This window comes from Eulemur rufifrons, chromosome 8 (assembly GCF_041146395.1).
Source record: "Eulemur rufifrons isolate Redbay chromosome 8, OSU_ERuf_1, whole genome shotgun sequence".
Lineage (NCBI taxonomy): Eukaryota > Metazoa > Chordata > Mammalia > Primates > Lemuridae > Eulemur > Eulemur rufifrons.
In genome coordinates this window covers 110,199,392-110,212,815 of record NC_090990.1, presented here as the reverse complement: position 1 = coordinate 110,212,815, position 13,424 = coordinate 110,199,392, and the positions used below count along the sequence as shown (strand labels likewise).

At 45.3% G+C, this 13,424-nt stretch overlaps 1 protein-coding gene across 2 annotated transcripts in view; it reads left to right on the top strand.

Moving 5' to 3' along the window:
• Positions 1-229: 229 nt before the first annotated feature.
• Positions 230-13,424, top strand: part of VANGL1 (VANGL planar cell polarity protein 1) — a 32,739-nt gene continuing 19,544 nt past the window's right edge. Inside the window, exons 1-3 of one of the 2 annotated variants that reach the window (XM_069478929.1) lie at positions 230-312; positions 7,256-7,382; positions 11,250-11,857. In XM_069478929.1, coding sequence (XP_069335030.1) covers positions 242-312; positions 7,256-7,382; positions 11,250-11,857 — 806 coding nt within the window. In that variant the 5' untranslated portion in view covers positions 230-241. Of the gene's footprint in view, positions 313-7,255; positions 7,389-11,249; positions 11,858-13,424 lie in introns of both variants that reach the window. The other variant, XM_069478928.1, reaches the window with a different exon arrangement.

The window sequence follows — 13,424 nt, the reverse complement described above, 5'->3', positions numbered from 1 at the left end:
CATAGTAGAGACCCCAGAGAGGAGGTTGCGGTTATGTCATTTACATTTCAGCCCCATTAAGGTTGGCTTTGAAGATTGACATCTTTCTTTCTCCCTTTTCCCCAGAATTTGTTCCTGTTGATGTGTGGCTCCTCCTCTGATTCCCAGACTCCTGGTGGTTTTATGAGTCTAGTAGGTGAAATTCTCTACCTCTAAGGAGAAGCAGTATCTGCTCCTCCATCAAGCCAAGCCCTCCATTGCTATGGATACCGAATCTACATATTCTGGATATTCTTACTACTCAAGTCATTCGAAAAAATCTCACAGACAAGGGTATGTAAGCTGTAATTTATTCCACTCTTCCTTTTGGGAAAACCTGCAGGTTGGTGGGGATTTCTAGCCTCTTTTCAAACAATGACTCAGGTGCTGGAGGTTCAGCCCATTGGCGTGTGAGAAGCCGAGCTTTTTAAAAGTGTTTAACATGCTTGGGAATAACTGCACTAGCAATTTATATTTTATAGCCACCATTAGAGTCGATGACCTTAATTTCTCACAATTAATTTTAAATTAAAGTTTCTCCCTGCAGTGGAAATGTTTTTTATTTCTAAGCACTTCTCATAGATGTCAGTTCTCTCAAAGTTTTACCAAGAATGTAAACGAAAGTTGTAAAAAAGTGTTCATTTGTTGTTGCTTTTCCCTCAAAGTTGTTGACTCATTGTCCATTACGACTTTGCCTTGAGGCCTATACACTGAACTGGTGGGCTTGGCCTGGTGCCTTAGTTCTCTTTGGCTAGTCTTTAAGTGAACAAGCCTTGGTTCTGAACATGCTATCCTGGGTGATGGGGGCAAATTCTCCCTCCTCTGCAAAATGAACAGGCCTGCACTGGTATTTTCTTAGGGCCTGCTGTGTTACTGACCTGTGGAATGTTTGCTGAGTAGAGGAGTGAGTGAATGAAGAAATCAATGAATAAATAGGCGGTGGTGTACCGGATAGGAATGCAGTTGGTAAAATTGTAAGGCTGCCACTTCCCTGGCCTCCTCATCTGTGAAATGGGTACAGCAGTCCCCTCCTTACAGGGCTGCTGAGAGGATTAAATGAGTGACGCGTGTAAAGCAGGTAACACAGCATGAGTAGCTCGCTAACCAGTGGCTGTATTAATGCCTTAGCACTTCAGCTCCATGTTCCAAGGTACCAACTGGCCCCAGCCCAGTGCCTGCCTTTGATCACAGCTCTGCACTGGCTTGGGAACAGTGATGTTAGAGGTATTTCCCTGGCTGAGCCATTCCCCATACAGGCAGCTGAAGGCAGAGCGGAATTTTGCTTTTGAAAACGGTAATGAGGTATGCATATCTAATTTACTTATTTACCCATGAGCCTATGCGGATGTACACACAAAGGAAGAGGTCTGCGGGGGGGGGGGGGGGGGGCATTCTCCAAGTCGGGAGCAGTCATCCACAGGGAGGGGGCTCCGCCAAAGCCGGAGACTGACGGCAACTTCCGTGTACGCGTTATCTTTCTGTACTCATTGAGTTTTTTACCAGTGTGTATTTTGTAATTTTAAAAAATGAATGGAATGAGGTATCAATGAAAGGTTTTCAAAGATTATTTGATAACATGAGAAAGTGTTCATGAGACCATGTTATGAAAAACAGGGCTCAAAATTTTGTACATTATAATAGTTATATATACAATCACGAGATGAATATTAACACAATGACCATGCCTGTCTCTGACTATAGGATTATGGTGGTATTGTCTTTTTTCTAAATTTTTATGTATTGCTCTTATAAGAATTTGGGGAAAAGATATAAATGAGCTTGTTCTGGAGCCCAAGATGGGAAACAGAAGGAGTTAGGGGCAGAGCCTAGATCCTGAGAAAGTCAGAAACCCTCTGTGATAAAAACTTAATCACAAATTTCAACCAGTGGATAAACTTAGCAGATTTGGTTTAAAATAGCAGAAACTTATCAGATTTGGTTTAAAATATCAACTCTTTGGGCTTAACTGGAGAAAGCAGCTCCCTTGTCAGTGTGCCAGGCATCCCTCATCTACGCCTCATGGCAGAAGTGGGAATTTGGGGTTCTCTCGGGGCCTGGGGATGAATGGAGGAGGATGGCTCGCGGTATTCTGTGTGGGAACCGTCCCTGGCCTCCTGTGTCTGTACTCCTGTCCCGATGTTCACGCTCCAGGGCCCGTTGCTACGCTCTGCTGTTTCCTTAGGCCTCTCGGGCCCCCAGCCACTGATACTCCAATGCCCTCGTGGTAACTTTAAGAGACTATAATTTTCAATTAAACAACATGCAGATCTCTTAGTGCGTTCTTGGACCCATGTGGAAAGTACTTGGCGAACGTTAATGCGAGCTGAGACTTTTAGTCAGTTAATCAAGGCATGTTACTGAACGCCTCCTCTGAGGACAGCTCCGAGTGAGGGGATGAGCCTTGGAGATTTGTAGGTCTGCTTCGTGGGTTCCTTGGTGGCGAATTCTCTGACTGAGGGCAATGGAGGGTACAGCAGCTGTGGGGGGACGGTTGTCATCCCTAGACATTATGTGCTGTGGAGTCCTTTGCCAGAGGGTGTCTGCTCCCTTGGAGTGTCCCTGTGAAGGCTGCTCTGCTCAGGGGGTTTGTTGGGAACTTGAATGGAAGAGTTGGAAGGTGGGGAGGGGAACCTTGCGTTTCGGTCATTTTAATGGGACTCCAACTCAGAGAGGAATAGTGAAATGCACCAAACTTGATATGCCTGATGATACCGTGGTCATCCTGGAGGGCTGGCCAGGATCCAAGCAAATGACAAGTGACTCTTTTTTAACAAAGAGGTCAGTGGCCTGATTTCATGATGCCTGCATTCTCCAGGGGGTGTCCAGTTAACTTGCTGGGAAAATGGAGCAGACTGCGTCCACCTCGTCTCACCTTTGGGTCTAGAGCGTGAGTGCCCTGATTCAGTCATTATCTCCTGTCCTCATGGCAGTCCTAGAAAGGCTGGAGGTGGTAGCCCCATTTTACAGGTGCTGAAATCGAGGCACAGAGAGGCAGTGTTATTTGTCTGGAGTTCCAAGGTTAGTAGGTGCGCTCAGCAGGTTTCGGGCCTAACTTGTTTCTTTGGAAGGGAAATGCCACTTTTGAAAAGGGAAGGGAAAGGTACCTCATGTGACTAATTTGCTAAAATGCACAGAAAGAGGCACCTGGGCAGTGGAGGAATCGGTGGCTCTGCTCCGAGGCTTTTTAGAGTGCGGCATCTGCCCCGCGCTGGCCCTCACCCCGTCAGAGCCGGGAGGAAGCAGCCCGCCAGGCCCCGCCAGGCCCCGCCAGGCCCGGCAGGCAGTGGAGAGAAAGGACAGGTCGTGGGTGGTGGGAGAGGAGGAAAGGGAGGAGTAACCGGTGGGGCCGCTTTCCCCAAATAGAAATAGACAAACAACAGAAACAGGACTCAATCATCTTCCCAGGAAATGCTGACTGTAAGTGGGAATTGCAGGGATTCTGGCTGGAGCGAAGGGGCTACAACAGCCCCCAAGGGCTCAGCTGTAGACTCGCCCAAATAGGTGCATTTGCACGCGCACACGCAGTGCAGACACATGCCCGGGCCTCCTGCGTGCCGCCGCTCGCTTGCCCCGCCCCTCACACACACAGATACGCAGTACTTATCTTGACTCACATGGGCAGATGTTGCATGGAGACAGATTCGGAGATAGAGACACAAAGAAAGATTCCTGTGCTGACGCAGCTGTCCAGCAAAGGCACACAGCTGATCCAGACCACTTGGGCAGAGTGAGAAAAACACACAAGTGTACTGTGTTTATGACACCCCTTGCCGTGCTTTGATAGCCATTTACTGCTCTGGCATCCCATTTCCATACTCTGAGACACCAGGAGCCGATGGTCATCATCACCAGGGAACCGTCTCTCAGAGGGTATCTAGCAGCCACAGGTTTTCCGTGGAGTGACAGCATCTGAGGCACAGGGACGAGCGTGTGGGTACGTGTTGCAATAAGGTGGCCACACTGAGACTCATGCTTCTGCAGACTGGAAAGCGCTGAGCAGCAGTGTTTTTGTTGGATGTCACTCTGAAGGCCTGGCTTGGCTCAGAGACCTTCCTGGAGTAGTAACTTAGGACCAGGGATTTCTAATAAAATTTTCTAAGAAATTTTTTCAATAAAATCCGCCTGACAGGTCTCCGCTCCCTTGGTGAGCAGTACAAGCAGCAGCTGCGTGCCTGGCACAGTGCTAGTGCTGCGTTGATGGACCTGCCGTACACCTGCCTCTCACCTGACAGTGGGTGGGAGGCTCTCGGCTCCGGGCACTCCTCAGACAGCCTTGCATGCTGTCCTGAGCCTACCTCCCAACTTTGTTCACTTAATACTATTTTAATAAAGAAGCACTGCATATTGTAACATTATACAGCGGAGCTTTACACTCAACGGCTCCCATCATTGAGCCCCTGCTGTCTACACAGCACCTTACCCACAGACACCAAGCAGTCACTCCAGCAACCTTTTCCCCAGGAGCATTTGTGTGGGAGAATCTTGGGGAAAGTTTCCTGGACCACCTGGGGTGCTGGTGGAAAATGTAGATTTCTGTTGTCTCCCTCCCAGACATGTTCTTTGAGGGTGGGGCCAACAAATGTGCGCTTGAGTTCATACCCTGGGTGGCTTTCTTGCACACTTTTTTAAGTTTAAGAAGCACTGGTTTAAGATTTCAGGCTTGGAGGCTGAGAAGCCTTCCTTGGGTTATCAGATAATAGGCTCTTATCTGGTTAACCTCAGATGTTACCAGGGGAATTGTTAGACAGTTGTTTTGCATTTGGATGCCCCGGGCCCTTTAAGAGCCAGGCTGGGAGGGTTGGTGGTCTAGAGCCCTGGCTGGCCACAGGGAGGCTGTTTCCAGCCCTGGATGGCTTCCCACCTGCTTTCTGGCCCGCTAGTGTTCAGGCTACAGGAATTGGCGCTCAGTGAAAGAATTGTGATTTTCAGTGGAATTTGTGCTGTCACAGGATTTGACCCATGGGACTAGTGAATAGCTAGATGGGTTAGGTGAGCACGTGACTTGGATGGTAGCCCAGAGTGTGATAATTGTGAGAGTGGTTGGGGAAAGTGCAAATGGATTAAGGCGGAAGAGGGGGCCTCATCCATCTGGCTGAAGGTGGGGTGGGCAGAGGAGCACTCCAGACTTAGCCTGATGCTCATTCTGAGGATTGACCAACCACATGGGAAATCTCTCCCGAATTGTTTATTGTTTCTCACAGTGGTTGCCCTTTGAAGTGATTGTCTTTGACAACCCTGAGTGTTGGGCGCACAGCTTTGTGCTAAGGTCACAGTCCAATCGTGACTCCTAGCAGTAGCTTCAAAGGCATATTTCATAGCTCCAGTAGTTTGTCGGGTATGAGGATGAGCATTAGGAATATTTATGCTATAGGATCTTCCTATTGCTCTTCAAAACATTGCCCCATAGTGAGTTTGATTAGAGGTGGTGGCAACACACCTGGATTCAGATCCTCCTCTGCTACTTACTACAACTTTGGGAAGTCACTGAAATTCTGCGAGCCTTCATTTCCTCATCTGTAAAATGGGGGCAATAATATTGGCCTCCTAGGGTTATCGTTAGGATTGAATGAAATTAATATAGTAAAACACTTAGCAAAGTGCTCTATAAATTGGAGTGGGGGTGGGATGACTGGCATTATTAGTTGCATCTCTAGGTACACCACCAAATTCTCTGCCTACTTGGTGGTTTCCCTGGCTGCCTTGTTAAAACACTTGAGTTGACCAGAACACATCTCTTTCTAGAATCTAATTTAGCAATAGATCGTAATTATAAATTACGCTCTAGGGACAGAGTTGTTGTCACTGAAAGATTCCCTGGGGCCATGGGAGCCTCCTGGCTCTTTGAAGGAATTAATCAGTGCTTATGCCAGGGAAGTATTGATAAAGTAGAAGTTTTGGCAAGAAATCTATATTTTTTTAGAGGTAAGTAGCCGGTTAATGGGAGATATGTGTATGGAGAGGAGTTACTAGTTCCATTTACATCTCTCTCCAAGGTATACTACTGTGCTTCACAAAGTCAGTCCACGATTCTTTGCCACTGGCTAGTAGTAATAGCAATAATAAGAGCTAATGTGTATTAGCTCTGACTCCACACCCCGTATGGAGCACTGCGGTGCATTATGTGGTATTATCATTGTCCCTACTTCTCACATAAGAAAATTGAGGTTTTCAGAGGTTGAATAACTTAAACAAGGTCACACATCTAGTCCAGACAGAGCCGAGATCTATTTGTCTCCAAATGTGCGTCCTCGATGCTACTTCTATCCTGCCTGGGAGACCGTTGGAATGAGTGCAGTTGGTTACAGGAAGGAGGACTGATATCAAGGTGGCTGGTGGGGACAGGAGGCTAAGGAAACTTACTGACCCTTAGCCCCTGAGGGCCTCCCTTGGTGGGGGCTGCCTGATTTGCTGTTGGCAGCCAGAGGCTGGGGTGCCAGTTTCCATAGGTGGTTATTGACCAGCATGAGCTCTGGGCTTGGCCACAGTGATTGGTTCCTTTTGTAATTTCAGGATTGACCCAAGGCAGGGTGTTTTCACAGTTGTCCTAGAAGACCACCCAGGAAGTTCCTCTGGAGTAAGATGATGAAGCAATTTGCTTCCTTAAAGGGCCTGAAAACACACACACAGCCTTCACACCTCTTGGTGTCTTTTGTCCTAGTTTGTTTGTTTCTGTGGGTGTCTTCAAGTTCAGCTAGAACCGATAGGAATGACTTTTAGTTTTGAATTTGTAAGAATGAGAAGTGAATGATTCTCTGTACTGGTTTACAATTTCCTTTCTTCTCTTGTCCAAGGTGTAAGGTGTACAGTGTGTCCCACAGTTTTTTGGACAGACCAAAAGTCAAAAGTTAGATATTCTGCAGTGTTGTCCCAGTCAAAAAAAAAAAAATCCTAGAAAATTGGTTTAGGCAAATTACAACCAAATCAAGTTAATAAATATTACAATAAAATGTGCGTTAGCTACAGAAATTCTAGAATTACAGTTTTAGGCTTTGGAAGCATGAGATCACTGTTGAGAAAAGAAGAGTGATGGTCTTTGTTTTGGATCTTGGAATGGCAGGAAAAAAATTAAGTAGGGAGTAAAGATCAGATTACTCATTTGAAGGAGGGGTGGGTAGGTATGGGTGCCACGTGTGTGTGTAATTTCCTAAATTCAAAATCAAATTTATAATACATCTCACTGAACCCAAAGAATTAATTAACCTGGCATAAATATGCTAGCTGGTTGGATTTTTTTCAGGGAGAGAACTAGAGAGAGACACAAATCACCGCGTAATAAAGATGTCAGAGCGTCAGAAAAGTCTGTCACCATTCAAGCCCCCACCGGAGAGCCTCTGTTGGCAAATGATTCTACTCGGACAGAGGAAGTTCAGGTAAGGCTCAAAGGTGGTCTGTAAGCACACTGCCACTTGACCAAGACTCCTTTCTGTAAATGTTTTCCTAAGTCTTGTTGCAGTAGGTTCTCTTGGGTTTTTATCTTTATTTTTCTAGCATGTTAATTAGTTTATCTATGTCCCGTGGTCTCTTGTTGGCCTAAGGATAGCCTGTCCTGCCATTGGGTAGCTTGGGGATTCTTCTGACGTGTGATTGGCTGGCCTGCTCTGAAGGGTGTTGAGGACAAGCCCGCGAGGCTGACAGGGCAGCGAAGGGGAAAGTTATAGGCCAGAGTCTCCCGAGACTCATTCCAAAATGGAACAGTGTAAGAAAGGAAAGCAAAACCTAAGTAGTTTTAGGAAGTCCGTCCTGTGAAGACAGAGCATTACTACTAGATCTATGAAATAAATCAGGGGCTACACACTCAGGGGCCTGGTAGGGAAACATAAATGAATTTGCCCTGGGTCAAAAAGAAGGGGCAAAAATATCAGCAGGCTTTGGGATTAATAGCAATCTGTGCAGTGCCTTGGTGTCAGTGCCATGGCGTGGAGCAAAGGAGTCTGTGGCAAACTAGAGAATGCATTTCCTCTGTCAAGGGAACAGCAGCTCCTCAGCTCCAGATAGTTAATTGTTACTCAAGAATGCAGGGATTCAGTGTTACTGGGTCTTGCAGTGTTTAAGAAAAGCTGAGAATTATAATTTTATGTGAAATCCCAATTTCATGTAATTTTGGAACATTAGAAGTTTATTAATTTAAAAAAAAAAACATTGTGTGGACTCTTCTCCAGTTCCCAACTGTCTGGCAGCCCACCTGATTTAAATAAACATCTGAGCTATATCTAGAAACATGTTTGCACACCCTCCACACATCCTGAAATATAAGCATGTCCAGCCTTGCCCCACATAAACAAAGCAATGTATGCATACACAGCTGTAAAGATACATTACTGTAGATAAGCATGTATCTATGCACACCTGGAGATACACAGATAGGCGTTTATAATCCAATAGATGGACTGAAACTGGAATTCCTCAGAGCACACAAGTTGTTCTTGGGACCCAAAGCTGCAGTTGTGGGTTGAATGTGGGGTTTGTTCCACGACAAGCATATATATGCCTTTAGTACTGTTGTACTGCTTATCTTGGCTCTGGGAGGGCTGATCCTAGGATTAGACTACCCTTAAGTGCTTCGGGAGGTCAATTTCCTCCTAGATGTGGATTCAGAGGTGGTGGTAGCCCAGTGGGAAGATATTTCTTTCTTTTTTTTTAGCTTCACTATACCTTGTAGCTCACTAAGAGCTACCCTGGGAAGCTGTTGTATTTACCCCAGGATGATCTGGTGGGAGAAGCATTGAGATGAACATTGTAGGCTGTATTTCTCAGTAGCTGTTTCCTGGAGCAATCACAACTTTGAAGGCCTCAGTTTCTTCCTTGAAAATCTAGGGGATTAAGCTGGGCACGGTGGCCCACGTCTGTAGTCCCAGCTACTTGGGAGGCTGAGGTGGGAGCATCACTTGAGGCCAGGAATTTGAGACCAGCCTCAGCAACGTAATAAGACCTCATTTCTAAAAAAATTTTTTTTTTAAATCTGGGATATTAGATTAGAGGATTTTAGATCCTTTTGTTCTAAGAACCTTAAGTTTGAAAGGACCCTTTGTACATCTACAATGTTTAGGCTCACATGCACAATTTCTTAAAATGGACAGGGGATCTAGTTAGCAACTCTGGCAGGTGAAAGGATGAGTAGCTAAATCAGAGCAGTATAGTGGTCAATAAAATGAATATAGGATACTAGTAGTAATTATTTCAGCATTGATTATCAACTGAATACTCGGCCCAATACAAAACACGGGATCCAATATTTGTTTTCACCAAGAGTGTTACAAAGAAGTCATTTTCTGTATCCTGTGAACTTACCATATATTAAAGCAAATTGTATACTTCAAAGAACTAAAAGTAGACCTACCATTTTATCCAGCAATCCCACTATTGGGTATTTACCCAAAGGGAAAAAAGTCGTTTTATCAAAAAGACACGTGCACTCAAATGTTTATTGTAGCACAATTCACAATTGTAAAGATGCAAAATCAACCCAAGTGCCCATTGATACATGAGTGGTTTAATGAAATGTGGCATATGTATACTATGGAGTACTATGCAGCCATAAAAATGGTGAACTAATACCTTTGTAACAACCTGGATGGAACTACAGACCATTCTTGTAAGCGAAGTATCACAAGAGTGGAAAAACAAACACCACATGTACTCACTATTAAATTGGAACTAATCGATCAACACCCATGTGCACATATGGTAGTAAAACTCAACGGAAACTAAGTAGGTGGGAGGGGGGAGGAGGGGATGGGTAAATTTACACCTAATGGGTACAGTGCACACTACCTTGGAGATGGCACACTTACAATTTTGACTCAAATTCCCCAAAAGCAAATCATGTAATTAAAACATTTGTACCCCTGTAGTATTCTGAAATAATAAAAAAAAAAGCAAATTGTATATCTTTGAATTTATGACTTTTTCTTCCCTTGCTGATATATTTTTTTCATTTTAAATAATTGACCTAAATTTACACACAGAGAAATGAACAGATCTTAAGTATACAGTTTGATGAGTTTTAACAGATGAATATGCCCATATAACACGCACCCCCTATTAAGACATATATTTCCATCACCCCAGGAAATTCTCTTGTGCCCTTTCTACTCAATCTCTGCCCCATCCCCACTTCTTGTGTTGATTTCTATCATTGTAGATAAGTTTTGCCTGTTTTTGAATGTAATATAATTGGAATCATACTGTTTCCCACCCCCACCCCCCCGTCAGCCTAATGATTTTGAGATTTATCCATATTTTGGTATGTTTCAACAGTTCATTCTTTTATTATTTTTTCTGCATAGTATTCCATTGTATGAATCTACCACAATTTGTTATCCATTTTCCTGGTGGATGGACCTTAGGGTTGCACCATTTTGGCTGTTATGAATGAAGCTTTTAAGAACATTCTTGTATAAGTCTTTTCTGGATATAGATTTTTGTTAACTTTGGGTAAAACCTGGGAATTGCTGGGCCATATAGTTCAGTGTTACATTTAAGTTTTTATGAAACTGCCAGATAAGTTTTCTAGAAGCACTGGACAGTCATACCCTTCCACCAGCAGTGTTTGAGAGTCCTGGCTGCTTCCGGCTATTATCTTAAAAAGTAATTTCTCTCATGGTATGTTTAGTTTGTCATGAAAACATGTTTTGGAAGGAATTTTTGAGCTGATCTGACCATAGATAGATTCTTAAATTTGCTTAGCTTAGTCACTGAGAAATATTGTCAAACATTGCTCAATCCTGATACTTGTTAAGTGGGTCTTGCAAACATCACATGGAGGTTTGCAGAAATAGGTGTATTCGCTGCAGGTAAAGCTTGTAGGTTGCCTTGCCAAGGCCTTTGCTCTTCGGGGCTACCACAGGGTGTAGTAATAATACACATACCCAGCGTGAATCGTAAAGTGAATTGGAAAGAAAGCACAGGATAGGTGAGTGCTCACCAGGCTAGTCTAGCTACTGGATTGTTTATTGCAGGGCAAACAGCCCCAGGCCCTCAGAGCCTCTCAGCACTTTTCAACACAGCCAGATGATAATCAATGTTAATGAATCGTTCAAACAAAAAGATTAAATTATGTTTTCTCTATTTGAAAAGGTAAACACATTATACAGTTTGGAAATTTCAATGACAATTGTTAAAGTTAGAACATTCCATTTTCTAGAAGCCCCTGAGTGCTCACGGGTAAATGAGGCAGGCCCTCCATATTCTCTCTGTGGCTTTAACAAATGGCCTTGTTGTCTTCTCACCAGGATGACAACTGGGGAGAGACCACCACAGCCATCACGGGCACCTCGGAGCACAGCATATCCCAGGAGGACATTGCCAGGATCAGCAAGGACATGGAGGACAGCGTGGGGCTGGACTGCAGGCGCTACCTGGGCCTCACCATCGCCTCCTTTCTTGGACTTCTAGTTTTCCTCACCCCCATCGCCTTCGTTCTGTTACCTGCGATCCTGTGGAGGGATGAGCTGGAGCCTTGTGGCACAATTTGTGAGGGACTCTTCATCTCCGTGGCATTCAAACTCCTCATTCTGCTCATAGGGACCTGGGCACTTTTTTTCCGGAAGCAGAGAGCTGACATGCCACGCGTGTTTGTGTTTCGTGCCCTTTTGTTGGTCCTCATCTTTCTCTTTGTGGTTTCCTATTGGCTTTTTTATGGGGTCCGAATTTTGGACTCTCGGGACCGAAATTACCAGGGCATCGTGCAATACGCGGTCTCCCTCGTGGACGCCCTCCTCTTCATCCACTACCTGGCCATCGTCCTGCTGGAGCTCAGGCAGCTGCAGCCCATGTTCACGCTGCAGGTGGTCCGCTCCACTGACGGCGAGTCCCGCTTCTACAGCTTGGGACACCTAAGGTAAGGGGGAACACTGGGGAGACAAGAAGGATGACGCTCTTCAGCATGTGAGGGGCGATGACAGGTGCCAAGTGCTCGGACCAGGGTCTGACTCCCTTCTGTTCTGGTTTGGGGGGCAGCTTTGTGAGTGCCGGGATGTGTGGGTGATGGTGGGGTGTCTGTGTGCGCTGAGACTCTGGACCTCTGGATGGGGCAGGGCAGTTGCTGGCTCTCGTCTAAGCTGGGATTTTGCTGGGTCTGTTCTCAGAGTTGTTGACAACTCCCACAAGTGATGGAGAAAGAATATACATGCTGATGGCTGCCTACGTTGACCCTGAAGTTGGCCTGTAGATGATAGATAAGGTGACCAGCAGTTCCATTTTGCCCAGAATGGTATATCTGGTTTACTCTGTTGTCCCAGTGGAAGTATTAATTGTTCCCTTTTTTCTTCCCCACTCTCAGAGGTATCCTGATTTGGGCAATAAATTGTAATAGTCACCCTTGTGACGCTCCAATAAAAAATCAAGTGCAGGTTAGAGACTCCAAATGCATAAGGGTTGAGTGTTTTGAAAATGTATGCATGAGGAAAAAAGTTAGAAATCAATTGGGATGTCATGCTTTAAATCTATGCATAAAATCTAATTTTGTGGTTAACTAAAAGAGTGATGATCCTTTATTTATATGTACCTCAGGGTAAGCACTTTATGTAGATTGCATATTTAGTTTCTACAGAACCCTGTGACATAGATATTATTAATCCCAATGTTACAGATGAAGAACCTGGGGATTTAAGTAATTTGCACAAAATACTATGGCCAGCCTTGTTTAGTATTCACTCAAATGGCGTGAAACCAGGGCTGAGTTATGCCTCCATTATGGCTTGTCTCACTTTGTGTTTTGTGGCCTGTTTTTCCATCTGTTTTCTTGTATAAACTGTGCACTCCCTGAGGACAGGGGCTGCCCTCACTCCTCATGGCACCCTCGGTGCCTGGCCTGGAGCGTGGCACGCAGGTGGCACGCAGGTGGCACTCAGCCGGTCAGTGGGTGAAGACAGAGCCCGGAAGTCTGACTGCAGAAGCCTTTGCCCTCTCCGTGGCTTATCTGCCTCCTGGGGCAGTAGATGCTGATGTGTGTAACCTGCTTGGTGCATAGTAGGAACTTAGTTAATTGTACCTATTTCTGTGATATTGTCACTGGCAAAGCAACCAGGATTGCAAGGGCACACCTTAGTGGGTTTCAGAACAACTGGCTTTGTCATAGTTCTGGCTGCAGTCCAGGGGGGTGGCCCAGCGCTGGTTTGGAGTCAGGCCACGCTGCCAAACCGTGTTCATGTTGGCATGCACCCTTGTCCTTCCTCTGGCTCAGCTCGTACCACCTGAGGACTGAATTGTCAATGTCAAGGTTGCTGCCACCCTAACTGATTCATGGAGGGGATCGATGTCCAATTCCCATGTCTGCACAGGAAAATCTGGCATTTCACATGCTTCGCAGATTCCTATAGGGTTCCGAAGGGAAGTCGGTACCTGCTGCATACTCATCTCAGACAGCTTTCTTCCCCATGTTCTACATTGGGGAGGGACCAGCAGGC